We start from the raw sequence: 15746 nt of genomic DNA, 5'->3' as shown, positions 1-15746 counted from the left end.
TAAAAAATATTTTAAAGTTCTAGAACACTTTGTTTAATCGTGTGCTTTTAATGAAATATTTTAAACAAACAGAGCTTAACAAAATCATATTTAGAAGCATTTATGGAAAGTAGTCCCACATGAATGGAAAAGAGGTCTTCAGGAAGACTGGGGTGGAGAACACTTGGTACCTACTGCACAGTTCAGTCATTTACTCACAGGAATTGCTCTGGACTGTCAAAGAGAACACAAAACAAGGCTCACTGGCCATAGTGACTGAGAGACCCATGCCAGAAAGTATCTTATTCATTCCTTGTGGCCAGTTCTGCCAGTGAGGGGAGCCCGTGCCAAGGGTCACCCAGCTCCATCAACCCTCAAAGGCTGCTAACAGCAAATAAAAGAGACAAATGAGGAAAAGGAGGGCTCTGCTTTGAAGTAATAGGAAGAAAGAGTCTTTGAACTGCTTCAAACACCACAACCCCTTTAACCAGAATCAGAGGGGCCAGCAGAAGAAGCCAGAAGTGGGGAGATGCTGTCCCGGTTGGGTTCCATTCCCATTGAAGCTACGCACAGGTAATTCGGGGCAGATGTGACAAAAACTCAACAAGGTCATCTAAAGAGCATAAGAAGACTTTCTCTCACACAAGCTCCTGTCTTTGCTCATTCTCCTTCTCTATGGATGGTATCACATGTAAGCACTCATGGACCACTACCACGACTGGGGCACAGATCTGCTGCATGACTTTCACAAACTCCCCTGCGCTATTACTTTATAGTCACAGAGTCCCCATTACCAAATCCTAGCAGCCACTAATTTGTTCTCTGTTGCTATGGTGTTGTCATTTTGAGAACGTTATTTGAGTGAAATTGTAGACTACGTAACCTTTGGAAACTAGATTCCTTCACCCAGAATAATGCCTTTGAGATCTAGCAAAGTAGTTGTGTATATCAATAATTCAATTTTTTATTGTTAGGACTATTCCATTGTCTGCCTATATTTTGAATAGTGTTAAAGTCTCAGGTATGCAAGAATATTCTATAAAATGATGAATACAGACAAGTAATTTTATTGATGGTCCACAACCAGGGTAATATTTTTAAAAGAATCCCCAAACTAAATTCTACAACAAAGCATTTTCTTTATTTTTCACAATACTTAATGCAAACCAGGCTTACTAGTTAAAGCTTTCTTTCATCAGCTATTGTGCTGCTGAACAAATGATTGTTTGTTTACTCCAAATCTATTCTCCCGTATTCTGCTCTGTAGTGCTGAGGTTCTGCAAATATTTCTGTCTTGTTATATGCTCACCATTAGTTTCTGCCAATAGGCTACTAAAAGGAGACTAGAAGGCCACAAGAGAACGAAGGGTCTTTCTCTTCTATTTTGTGGCATCATCCTGACTATTGTCCCCTCCCCCAGGCTGACAGCTGGAGTCAGCTATCATCAGTAGCTGTATCTACATGTCAGGCACTATGCTGATTTCCTTCACTACAAACACTAGATCAGAATTAGCAAAGCACAAAAGCAGTCACCAGCAACTTACAGTCAGGTCCAAGATCCATCTAATTTCTGAGAAGGCAAAACAGGTAAGTTAGATGTGAGGTGTAACAGGTATTGCTGCTTCTGAAATGTTACGTTAAATTAGTATCAACTTCTTCTCTTCCTGTGTATTACCTTTTTGTTACTGTGACAAAATTAACTGAACAAAACAATATAAGAAAGATTTTTGAAACATCTGGCTCATAGTTTCATCCTTGTGGGGTTGGCATGGCAGAGCCATGAGTAGAGTGGTCAGCTCACATCATGAAAGGAAGGAGAGAGAGACAAGACACACAGAGAGAGACAAAGACAGAGAGAGATAGAGGGAGCAGGAAAGGGAGCAGGAGAGGATGAATATGAATGTGCCTTCCATAGAGAACACTCTCCTTTGCCCCCATTTCTTCCCTCTTAGCTTGGCTGGTGACGGACCACCAAAGCTCAAAGTCCTTCATAAAGCTGTAGCCAAGAATTCTGTGTAGTGGATGCTGCCTTACAGGCAGTAATGTTTTGGGACCTCAGAAGGACTAAACAGGTCTAGTGGACCTCTGAAAGAGGGACACTAGGTGGCTGGACTTGACTGTTATCTCTGAGGAGGTGTGGTGAGTTGGCCGTGGGAAATGCAGAAACAGATGATAGGTGAAGCTAACTGCCAGTCTGGGATGAGGGACCATGGCAAGAAAGGCATAACAATAGACTCATGGTTTTGAACATTTGATGCTGTGGGTGCTGTTTGGATCAGTAGAACCTTGCTGGAGGCAGCACATCTTTGGGGATGGGCTTTTAGGGTCACCCTACTTCCTGTTCTCTCTGTGCTTCTTTTGTATGGATGACAGTGTGATCAGTCAGTTTCCCAGGTCATGCTTTCCTTGATCAGCTATGGTTATGTCTTTCCTGCCGTTAGGGATCCTTTATCTCTGGAGCCACAAGCCAAAATAAATCTTTTCTTCTCTAAGTTGCTTTTGGTCATGTTATTTTATCACAGCAACAAGAAAGTAACTGACAAAATAATTATCATGTTCTCTACCATCCTGACCATCTGGCTTGATATAACTTTTAAAGATGCAGTTCCGATGCTGATTAGGAAACAGTAGCCTGGATGGCCACAGCAGGGTTCTGCAAAAGGTTATATATGTTTTGAATCAATATCCCATGTATAGTATGGTCTTTCCCATAGCCATGATTCTAGGGATCAAATAATGGAAATGGGAATGCTTTCAGTCACTGTCACTCCTAGTCACCCACTAGGAACATATTTGCTTTCTATTCCTGGGACCTTAAGTTCTGCTGCCCTAGAAGTTTTGATTCCAGAGAAGAAAGTGATTCTTCTAGGAGACAGAACAAAAACTCCCTCCATTGAACTGGAAACTAATACTTTCCCCTGGCCACTTTGGACTTCTGATGCCCTTAAGTCAACAAGCTAAGAAAGGAATAATAGTGTTAGAAAGGGGTTGATTGATCCAGACTTTCAGGGAGAAATTTGATTGCTTCTCCACAGCATAGATAGGGAAGATTACGTCGGGAGTGCAGGAGATTCTTCAGGGCATTTCTTGGTGCTTACCGAGTTCTATGATTAAGATCAAGGAGAAACTACAATCCAATCCAGGCAGGAGGACAAATGGCTCAGACCCTACAGAGATGACAGTGTGTGTCACTCCTTCAGGGAAAGAACCAAGACCTGCTAAGGAGTTTGCTGAGGGTAGGAGAAATACAAAATGGGCAGCAGAGGAAGGTAGTTATAAATACCAGGTAAGGCCACATGACTGCTTGCAGAAAAGAAGATTTTAATTGAAATGAATGTTTCTGTTGTATTTTTTAAGAACATGTTTGTGTGCGTATATATATAATTTGTTTGAAGCTCTAGGAAGCATATGCTGCTTCAGTTTTGCAGGAATGTTCTGGAGAGAGTTCAGGTCATAACTTGGTGTTCCTCTAGTCAGCTGCAAATGGCCTGGAATGTGAATATGCTCTGACCCCTTGGGCTTAACTATAATCTACCATTTGTGACACATATTTCTGATCATTTGTATAATATGAGCAAGTAAAGTAAGCAATGGAAGCCAGAGGGCAACCCTTCAAGATAAGGATACAGAGCAAACTTGCTCTGAAGAGAGGCTGGTCGCAAAGAGACCTAAAGACATGAAATTGAAGCCAAGATGGTTCTCTTACAATGTTCTGTTCCAATGAAAGAATTTAAAAAAAAATCTTAAAATCAATTTGCATTGACAAAATTGATGAAGATTCCACTTCAGTGGGATATAGCAAAAAATAGGCAAGTTTATAAAAATGCACATGAATATGCTTACATATGCATGCTTCCCTGATAAAGCTATAAAAATAAAAGAAAAAACAGGAGTGGCTTATTCTTTCTTTCCTCTCTTTTGTTAGCATCTACTGTAACATCAGTTGAGATAATATCAGTGGTTAAGTGTTGTAAATCTATATTATCATATTACTTTATAAGGCACTAAAAGATGAAGCATTCCTCAAGGGATTTTGCTATAAATTATAAAAAGAATATATAATTCATTGGTGATTATATGTGGCATAGTTATGTTAGGCAGAATTATATCTCTTATTGTTTTCATTTGGAAATTAAACACGATGTAAGGAGACATGATTGGATGTCAAGTTGATGAGGGGTGGACTTATCATGGCTGATATTGCTTGTCATCTTGATGATATCTCAAATCAACTAAAACAGAAACTGTTGGGCTCTCTTGGGAGGGATTTTCTTGATCAGACTGTTGAAAATGAGAAGACCCACCGTAAATATGGGTGGGACCTTGTGGTGGCAGTCCAGATAAAGGGACATAAAAGAAGGACACTGGTTCTCGCTTACTTGTCTTCATACTTGCTGGTAGGCTCGTCTATCCTGTTGCTTCCACAGCTGCATTCCTTTCCTAATATTACAATCAGCTTTTTCAGACGTCCAACATAGACTGCTGAAGACCAGCAGCTCTCTCAGAACCCTACATGGCTTCGGTGCCAGATTGGGATTGCAGGGCCATTTAGCATCATGGACTGAACAACTACTGCATTCTCTGCCTCTCCAGTGTGAGGCAGCCATTATAGGACTGCCCAGACCATATCCTGCAAACCAATCTGACAACTTCCTTTTGAATATATATTCATTCTGTCTGTTCTGGGCCTCCAAACCAGCAGCTTTCAAGCCATGGGTCATGACCCCCTTTGAGGGTCATATACCAAATATCCTGCACATCATATATATTACATTATCATTCATACAAGTAGCAACATTACAGTTATAAAGTAGCAACACAAAAATTGTATGGTTTGGGGTCACCACCACATGAGGAGCTGTATTAAAGGGTCGCAGCATTAGGAAGGCTGAGAACCTAAATAGTTCTAACTAACAGCTGGTTTTCTAATCCATACCCACTTGCTCACTTGGGATCCAATCCAGGATCACACACTACATTTAGTTCCCAAATTTCCTTAATTGCCTTCAATTTTTACATTTTTAAAGAGTACGGATAAACTATTTTAATTTGAAAATAGATTTGCCCAATGCTTTCTCATGCTGAGATTGAGGTGACTTTGCTTGGCAAGAGTTCCATATTAAATGGACTCTCAATACATCTTATCAGGAGGTCACATAAAGGAATTCCCTATTACTGGCCATGTGAACTTTCACCACTTGCTTAAGATTGTGTTTATCAGCTTTCTGAGTTAAATTTACTGTTTCTTTGGAATAAAAAAAATTTAATAGGGGTGATAAATTGGCTACCACACAACTATCCTTTTCTTTTAATGTTTTTCACCCAACTAATTTTAATCTGTTGTTGACTCTTGCCTGCAAAATTTATTGCCACAGTGTTTTGCTAATGGTGATCTTTTTTTTCAATATTACCTCTACGTTCATTAATTAGAATCCCTATGTAAGAAAGTATGCCAATCCTCCATATGTTAACTTATTTATCTATCTAATTCATTCAGTAGGAGTTCTGGGGATATGGCTTAGCGGGCAAATTGTCTGCTTTGGAAGCATGAGGACCTGAGTTTTGATCCCCACAACTTACACCAAAAAGTCACAAATGATGCTATTTGCCTGTAACTCCAGCTTTGGGGTGGAAGCAAAGACAGATCCTAGGGCAACTCACTGGCCATTCAGTTTAACCAAAATGGTGAGTTTTACATGGAGTGAAAGACTTTATCTCAAAAACTAAGTTGGAAAAGCAATTTAGGACCTATCCTAGTGTTAATCTGTGACCTATGAATGTACATGAATAGACGAACACACACACACAGACACAGAGAGAGAGAGAGAGACAGACAGACAGACAGACAGACAGAGACAGAGAGACAGAGGACAGAGATTGAGAGGCAGAGACACAGAGAGACAGAGACAGAGAGAGACAGAGTGACATAGAGAGAGAGACAGAGACAGAGAGAGACAGAGAGTTACAGTTTATCTTTTTATGGTAGAAATCATTACTATCATTGTTTATTTTCCTGCTCAAAGTGTACCAGATTTGGCCAATGACAGCTCCTTCATGTCGTTTGCTATGATCTTTTACATGCTTCCTTACTGTTTTTTGAGCACTCTCATACTTTCTGATACTACAAGATAATCCAGGCTTGTCTTATATTTTCCTAACCCAGTCTTAGATAAACCTTTTCTCCACGGAGTCCTTTTCTTAGATATTGCTATTTTGGAGACAAGATATAGCCACTAGATATGCTCAGTGTTACCAGAGTTCTTTTAATCCTAAAGGCTTCTGAGATAAGCTAGGCCAATACATAGCTATACATTCATATATACATGCATAGATGTCTACATATATGTAACTCTACATGAATATGAGTGCATATGTATATTGACCCTTCAAACTCCAATCCTATACCTCAGAATTCATTCTTGACTTCCCACTTAGCTTATTTATACCTCCTTTCAACAATAGTAGCACACCTGGATTCTTTCGCTACAATACATTTATTGACTTGTTCAATCTTGGTATATAGGTATACAGTTTCAGAATTGCTAACTCATTCTTTTTTTTTTTTTAAAGTAAGTCCCTACTTAGAGTAGAGCTGAGTTTTAAAAATCAACTTGACCCTGATGCTTCTGACAGGGATGCTCTTGGAAGCACTCGGGTTGAGATGTAGTTCTGAGCCTCCACGTCATTATTGAGTAAAGTACTTGTAGGGATCAAGAAAGACATTTGCATACACATTGTCTGCCTTTACAATTGTGTCACCAGCCTGGACAGAGAGGAGACTAAGACGCTTAGCTAGGAAGATGTTCTGCGAATTCTAGAATGTGATCTTAACTCCCTGATCAGAGTCTTCTTTCTAGATAGAGAAGTCCCAGTAAACATCTTTGGATTCATTAGACGTTTGACTGACTTATGAACCACAGATGAAAGTACAAAGAGCAGAGATGTGAATAGGTCAGGACCATTCAACAAGGTAATCAACAATCTACACTTTGTATTGCAACTATGTGATCTAGATAAAGACTTCAGCTATCCCACAGTGAGCTATTTCATGTGTTATACACATAGAGCTGAGCATCTCAATGAGCAACTGGGCATCACTACAAATTGGATCATCCAGAAGGATATAGCCAGTGTTATATCCAGAGTTTGTTAAGGTTTTGGTGAAGGTAGACCTAGAGAAGAATATGAGTATCTAATTCATTATGTTCAGATTTTAACTTTAAACTATATGTTTATATGTGTATGACTTTGCACATGTGAGTACAGTGTTCAGTATGGTCCAAAAAGGGTGCAGAATCCCCTGCAGGTGGAGCTAACAGTGCTTGTGAACACTGCATGTGCTGGGGGCTAGCAAAGGAGCTTGAGTCCTCTGGAAGAACAACAAGTGCTCTTAATTTCTGAGCCATCTCTCCAGGCCCTGAACATCTGATTTCTTGGCCAAAGGACTAAGACCAAATTGTTCTTTAGCAGCAGTATCTAAGAAACAGAGCGTGGGAATTGCCCTGTCCAACCATCATTCCCCTTCTTTGCACATTATTGCTAATTTATGTTAGCTGCAGAAGTGCTCCTTAACCACAAAGCCACTTTTAGTGTAAATAGGACACAGTGGAATGATGGTCATAGTCTTTTTTCTTCCATCTCCGTTTACTGCTTCTTCATTTACAAATGTTACCTTACCTGCTTAAGGGGAGGTGCTTAATTTCTCCTGCTCAAGATTTAAAGACGGTTTTCAGAGTCTTTAAGCTTTTAACTTTAACTTTTTAATTTTAAGGTTTTTAGCTTTAACTTGGCAAGTGACTATGCTTCCTGTGGTCAGCTCCGAACGCAAGTTCAAAGCATGGAATGTATTGTAGCATTAGTTACCTAGTTATACTTCTTGTTCCTCGTGTAGACCACTGCTAATCCCTTAGAAACATGGAGCCTGGCAGTGATGTCACAACCAGAGTTGCAGTGACAGACCTTTGAGCAAGCCAAAACAGTTTCTTTGCCAAAGTCAGTTAAATTTAATCCTCCTTGGATAAGGCTGTTGACATCCAAGTCTGTCTGCATAGTCTCTTCATTCATATATCTGCCTGCAGATGTCAATTCTCTGACTTAGTGTTTACTTACTTATTTCTGTGCTTATGAAAGAAAAAATATACACAGTTCTTAAAGGAATGACTGAGAATACCACTGCAAAAGCTTGGCGAATAGAGAGCAAATGGGGAGCAGGGACAACGACACAAGTACAAATGCATGAGAAACTCACTATAAAGTATCATTCATATTTTATGATCAGGGAAGGTGATTATAAACTGTGAGATACAGGCATTGTCTGATAGTCATGTGTTAGTCAACTGAGGCTTTTTAATGTGCATGGAGTTCCTAAGTTTATAGCTTTCCCTCTTTTAGCTGTATTGTCATCCATTTTCATCCCTGGCTGTGCTTGATTGCTCCATTTCAAATTATAGTTGCAGATGCATACATAAATAAGTTTGGTGGCAATGAAATGAAACCAAAGCAAAATACTTTTTCCAAAGTTATCAATGCTAGACATACTCTTCCCCTCCTCTAGGGTGGGTTTATCATTCATTTGTGATATAGTTAGGCTGGTTTGTTATTGTTTGCTTTCCACTTGGGGTTCTTACTTCCTGGTTGATGTTCTTTATTTATGGGTAGAGGATTCATGAATTATTTTCTGGGCTTTAAGACTACACGGTATGCAAAACACCAAACAACAACAACAAAAACACAAACAAAAACATAGGCTCAAAGAAATGTCACTGCTCAGCAGCCCCACTGCCTCCTTTCCATTCCTCCATTCTTATCTTCACCCATGCCCTGTAGGTAAACCAACCTCATTTGTTCTGATTTATCTTTCCTCTACAGCCAGTTCTGATATGCTCATTTTGAAAACTTGCATTAATTCCAAAGCAATTGGTATTTTAGGAGCGTGGTTTGAACATAATGTAAATGTTGTGTTTGCTTATGCACAATTTCAGACATGAAAAACTCTAAGTGGATGCATGGATTGCACTGAGCTGAACTGAGCTGTTGAAGAATGCAAAACACATTTCAGACATCCACAAGCTACTTTGTTTACCTTGTGGAGCTTATTCACATATAACCTTACAGCCTTCCCTCTAATTTCTTATCGGCCCCCTTCTAATCCCCTGCCAGTAACGCACAAACTGCAAACCTTATGATGAGCCTTTTCACAAGTAAACTTCAAGGCTTTTGTTTTTTAGGATGGAGTACCAGTTTATTGCAGTGTCTATGTATTTCCCAACAATTTAATATAGTACCTGGCCAGGCCTGTGGAAGAGGCCAGAGGATTTCAAGTTCAATAATACCTTGAGCTGCAAAGTAAGTTAAAGGCCAGAATGAGCAAATTAGCAAGACCCTGTCTCATAATGAAAAGTAAACAGATAATTTAGGACATAGTTCAGTAGTAGAGTACTTGCTTTGGCTTACCTCACCCCCGCCCAGTATAATACACACAAACACACTGTGTGGATTTCCTTTTCATGTGTGTGATAGAAGTCTGAGGGTTATGTTCCTCTGTTTTATTTATATTTTTAATTCTGTATGGGAGTTTGGGCAGCATGGGAATTTTTAAAGATTTCAAAATTGTTTTTTCCAAAACATTTTTTTACATTTTAATTTAACATAATTTATTCCTATTACATCCCGATTGTTATTCCCTTGCTTGTATCTTCCTGTTCCCACCTTCCCTTCTTCTTCTGTCCTATTTCCCTCCCCTAGCCTCTGACAGAAGGGGACCTCCTCCCCCAACATATGACCACAGCTTATCAGGTCACAAAATTGAATTTTATGCTAATGTATGGATATTTGTGTGTTTTCATTATTTTTTTTTCAAGACAAGGTTTCTCCATGTAGCCCTGGCTCTCCTGGACTCACTTTGTAGACCAAGCTGGCCTCGATATTTGTGTATTTCATATACCTTTCTTTCTAACATTAAGTTTAATAAAATAGATCAACTGAACACATAAGAATTGAAAATGAAATAAACTTGTGTCTAACTGAAAAGCACAGCAGACAAATTTTCAATAACCAAAGGGGAAAAATAATTCAAATGATCAACACATTCAGGAAGAAAGCAAGATGTCAACACACAAAGGTCAGTTGCTTTTGTTTACACAAATGATAGCCAATTAGAAGAACCAGTGTGAGGTTATCATCTGAAGCAATAATTGGATGATTAAATACCTAGGAACTAATCTTCCAGAAATATGTAAAATCTGTTGTAGCTCTGGAAAATGCCCCATATTATCATACCCACCTGCTATTCCTAATTTGACTACAATCTAGGCAAGGAGAAAATTCTTCAAGAATCCTACCTGAAGATAAAGGAGTTTTCAATAACTGAGTTTTTGTTCAGTACACAAACACACACCATTGTGGGACCCTTCTTTCCTTATCTCTCCTGTCCACAGTAAATAGTATCCTGTCACTTAACAAATGCGTTTGCAGACAACAGTCCAGTCAGGTGGATAAGGAGTAGCTCTTAGGGTATCTCTCTTTGTTAGGCTCTTGGAAAGTATATATATATTGCCATAAATTTTGTATATTTGGCTTTCAGCCAGGTCCAAATAAGACTTTAGGTCCTTGACCAGTTCAAAGCTGAATTCTCCATAATGAAGTCATCAGAATCTTGAGATGCTATATGAGAATGGACATTTTGATCCTTTTCTTGCAGCTCAAATCCACAATCACCTTATCTTTCCTAGATTCTGCTTTCCTTTCATATCACATAAGTCTTTTGCCCTTTATTAACGTTGATATTCTAAAATTGAACTTGAAGCAGGGCTAGTGTCTCTTCCAATATGAGAGAAATTTGCCGGGCATGATGGCGCACTTCTTTAATCCCAGCACTCGGAAGGCAGAGGCAGGTGGATCTCTGTGTTTGAGGCCAGCCTGGTCTACAAAGTGAGTCCAGGACAGCCAAGACTACACAGAGAAACCCTGTCTCGAAAAACCAAAAAAACAAACAAACTTTCCTCTCTCCAGAAAAAAAAAAAAAAGAGAGAACTACACAGTTGCTAGTGGTAGAACCTCAGAATCCAAGAGCATATTGCACAAGATAATCTTATTAGCAAATCTTTCCCTGAAATCACTTGCTTTGTCTGCATGATGACAGAGGCTGCTATTCTTTAGAGGCATACCTTAAATTCTCACCTAATAGTCTGCTTTAAGCTAAACTTAAGCAGTTTGGCTTTTTGTGAATTCCTCTTGCAGAACCTTTCAGATAAGTAAATCGATAAGAAGCCAAGCATTCCCTCTTATTTGTAGGAGTTGTGGAGTTACTTTGGAGCCATAGCCAGATGTCACTGGAGTAATGGCGCTGTGTCCTTGGAAATGTTTTTAGTATCTCATGGCCTCTGTATGAGCTTTACAGCACTGCCACAAGGCATCTTCATTCACAGCTTTGGAAACCACAGCTATATTGCTTTTCAGCCATTTATCTACAGATACTCCTAGACACGTTTTGAGATGAAACACTCTATAAAATATTATAGACTTTAAAAATCCTCAGTGATGAAATACACATTTTTATGTCATCACATATTCACCTATAATACTATGATATTGTATTACATTCTATAGGATAGGATATAATGTATATCAAAATTTATTAAATTAAGATCCTTTTTGGAGACTTGAGATATGTATAATTATTTTTTTCCTATTAAAAAAGTGCTTTGATGAACATATTAGTGAATAAATCTTCACATAGACTGATCTATCACCTTGGAGTTAATTCCCATAAGTGGAATTGCTGGCTGAAAGGACATGAATATTTAGAGTTTTTCTTCTCCTCTGGAAAAGTTGTAAGTAATTTATATTTCCTCTAATTTTATGAGGGCATATATATTATAGGCCTTTCATTTGGTGATAAGAGCTTTATTACAATTGACTATGAATATTGTTCAGATACTCAAATATATTTTAGGCACTGTGCTAGGGACTTGTATACACATAACTTAATTTTATTTATTTAGTATCATGTGAAATACACTTAATGACCTTGTAAAGTCAAAATGATTGTTCCTTTCTTACAGACAAAGAAATTGGAATTCAGCTATTTAAAAAGAAAGAAAATAAGATTTAGAAAGTTACAATAACCTATCTCCAAATCACACAACCAAAAAAGTAGGCAGCTGGGGATTAAAGCTACAATCTTGTCATTATATGATAGACACATCAAGGACTGGAATGACAAACTATCACCATCACCATCATCATCATCATCATCATCATCATCATCATCAGGTCTAATATATATGGAATGCTTACCATGCATTAAGCACTGTTAACAATCCATTCAAATTTTGGTGCCAAAGCTTTTTCTATGGCTAAGACAATGACTGAAAGGATGCACTAGTCTAGAGGTGCACAACTTACATGGTAAAAATAGTATTCAAATTCAGGTAGTTTGGCTTTACAGACCATGCCACCGTTGACCAGAACATATTTTGGTGGTCCACAGAGTATTGGAAACCTATACCAGAGTCTTATTATAAATGCTCTTTAAAGGGAAGAAAAATGGCTTAACTAAGTCTTATAAGATTAAAAAGGGAAAGTTACTATCTAATAAAATATTGATCCAATAGTTCTCTAAGAAAATGTGTATCCAGGGTTTTGTCTGCAAAGCTCCTATCCTTATTCCTGTAACCTTTATTCTTTAAGCAACATATGACCTTTTAAGCCAAACAAATAGAAGTGTATTCTAGCCAAGTGTGTGAGGCATAACTTGGATGAAAAATCTTCTAATGAAATTGGTGACCCAAACTTAATTGAAAACAGCCCCCTCCAAATGATTTGGAAATGGCAAGATTTAAGAAATTCGAGATAGGCAGACTTTCAGATGCTTACAGAAATATAATTTAGGATCTTCTCATGGCTGTATGTAGGGCTAATGAAGCACCTTCATTGCTAGTCACTACTTTAAGTCTTTCCCTATCATCTTATTTAGATATTTAGACATCATTAAAAATTATGTAGATTATAAAAAAGGATTATATTTTCCTGTCACCTCTGTAAACACTCAAAATTTTTCCGTCTCACCTCCTCCCCAAGAAAACCAACTTAATGAGCTGCAAAACACATTATAATGAATAGGAAAATATTTTTAGCGTTTTTATGCAGAAAATACCTCATTAGAAGCAAATGCTTTGGCAAGCAGATTTAAGCTTAATAAGAACTTGTATTGAGTAGGGACTTTTATGAAAAATCACTAGCATGTGTAAGCACTCTGTCTAATGAATCAGGGAATCGTAAACTCTTCTTTCTTATCCTTGGGTTGCATCACAGCAATGTGGTGAGTACAGCATGGCACCCAGTATGTACCCACCTGAAGAGCATGGTGGCCACTATCTGGCTGCAAATAAGAGAAATACCTGTGGATCATCTATTTTCCCTCTCAGGTCTTACCTGTATATATTATAACACGCAGGTTCATTTAGAGCAGCGGTTCTCAACCTTCCTAATGCTGCAACCCTTTAATATACTTCCTTATGTTGTGGTGACTCCCACTCATAAAATTATTTCATTGCTACCTCTTAACTGTAATTTTGCTACTGCTCTGAATGGTAATATAAATATTGAATATGCAAGATATCTGATATATGAAAGGGTAGTTAGAACCCCAAAGGGTTGAGAACCACTGCTGTAGATTGTCTAGTCTTACTTAAGATTTTATCTGGGTATGTTATAACATGCAAGTTGATTTAGATGAAGTATCTTTCCATCTGAATGTTTGGCATCATGGAACCTAGACATTTTCCACCATTTTTGCACAGTGGTGTAGGGTTTAGAGTCATGCATTTAATTTTAAACAAAAACCTCAACTCATACATGTACTGCTATAACTTCTTAAGACTTTGAGCCTCAAACCAGAATAAGAGAGTAGGAGTGCTGGCAAGCTTGAAGGCAATCTGGGATGCCTTGGCCATGAAACCAAAGTGTTCCTGACACCAGTGATATAGGTACACGGAAGCACAAATGTTTACTTATCCCCACTAAGGCCCCAGAAGGCACATGTGGGATGAAGGGTTCACAGCAGCTTCTGATTGAGTTTGCAGGTGTTTCCACTCAAGCCCAACTTCATCATCTGTGGTCCATACTTGGGAGCTTGGGCTGAGTTACAGCCACATCCACCCAGATTAGGTGGAAGCCACCCACAGTGATGATGTCACTGGAGTAATAGGTTACCCTAGAGAAGTAGCTTCTTACATTGAATGGGAAAGTGGGACTTATGATTGATTCTAGTGGTCACTTTTCACACCACATAAGTTCTTTTCCAGCTTCTTCCATGGATTCAGGCTGGTAATAAGAGTAGTGGCAGTGGTGGTTAGCATTTATAGATGTCTGACTCTGTGTCAGTCAGTCTCTGTGCTAAGCTCTGTACATCCTCAAGCCCTATTAAGCTAAATACTATTAATGCTGCCTTATTACAAAGGCAAGAATTGAGAGAAAAGAAAAATAACAAAATCCTAAACATATAGTCAGAACTGGGATTGGAAATAAAGTAGCCTTCTGATTTTAGAGTCTATAAGTATTATTGTTTCACTGCATGTACCATGTGAGTGTGTGTGTGTGTGTGTGTGTGTGTGTGTGTGTGTGTACTCCAAAAAGGAGTTCCTACATGCCTATGACCTGCCTTCTCAGCCAGCCCAGTTTCCCTTACTGAGCAAAGAGGAACTTGATGCTCAAAAAGAGCAAGCACAGGCCAGCCAGCAGTCAGCATGCTTACCGTTAGGAAGTGACGGTCCTTGGCCTCGCGCCTCCTCTGGCTGTGAGCTGGAGGGTAGGCTGGCAGTGGTGGAGCAGCTATGGAGAGGGGAGCAGCAGCTCTTTGCTCTCTGCGATCACTTCGGCTCCGGTGTTCTGAGGGTGCAGAATAGAAAAACATAATGACATACGCTTGGTATTTTCAATTGTTCTTTCCCTCCTGAGAGTGTTAGCAAAGAGCCGTAAAAAAAACAAAACCAAACCAAAAGGTGAGCTTTCATTAATCTAGCTAATCTATATGTCAAATCAGAATTTTAAAATAGTTCCTAACTGAAGGTTCACTTCCTCTGAATACAAGGGCAGATACATCCATCTCTACGGTCTCATCTTATAATCTTGGCACAAGGTGGCTCAAAAGTTCAACACATCTCATTTTAAAATTTCGGAAGTGAAAAAAAATAGAAAAGTTGAGAATGATGGCAGAAAGTTTGCTGCCATGAGGGCTGGAGTGCAGAGTCGATGCAGACATACCATAGCTTCTGGACCTAGGTGTCACTAGTTCTAGGAAAGTACTACATGGAGTCAGGAATGTTTTTGAGCCAGTTTTTCAACTATAGACACCAGGCAATAGACTATGGTGACTTATTTATATCCCAGAAATTGGCAAAGTGTTATGCACTGGATCTTATCTTTATCTTTTATTTTCCTGGAGAAAAGGGGGCAACTAGCACCTTACTGCAGCCATCTACATCATTTCCTTCCTAATACTCACAACTACTCAGAGGGCTTTGCAGTCATGTGTTACCAGAGAAAGTAAAGGAATCCCAGTGTCAACATTTCTCTCATTCTGGGATAAAGCTGCCTTCAGGGGAAAGTTAAAAAATATCTGGAGGGTGGGAGATAAAGTAGTCAAGACTTCATAGTAAGAATCATGGAGATAAGGCTCTTAGTTTGACCTCCATTACCACAAAATGATAGATACATAGATAGATAGATAGATAGATAGATAGATAGATAGATAGATAGATGGAGAG

General features: G+C 38.8%; 1 protein-coding gene across 3 annotated transcripts in view; it reads right to left on the bottom strand.

Annotated features, from left to right (window-relative positions):
• Window positions 1-15746, bottom strand: part of Nhs (NHS actin remodeling regulator) — a 328579-nt gene that overhangs the window by 20994 nt on the left and 291839 nt on the right. For all 3 annotated transcript variants that reach the window (XM_051142313.1, XM_051142314.1, XM_051142315.1), the window contains exon 3: window positions 14735-14868. In XM_051142313.1, the coding sequence (XP_050998270.1) occupies window positions 14735-14868 (134 nt within the window). The remainder of the gene's footprint in view (window positions 1-14734; window positions 14869-15746) is intronic.

This window comes from Acomys russatus, chromosome X (assembly GCF_903995435.1).
Source record: "Acomys russatus chromosome X, mAcoRus1.1, whole genome shotgun sequence".
NCBI lineage: Eukaryota > Metazoa > Chordata > Mammalia > Rodentia > Muridae > Acomys > Acomys russatus.
The sequence above is the reverse complement of the archived record's forward strand: the minus strand, read 5'-3'. Positions and strand labels throughout refer to the sequence as shown.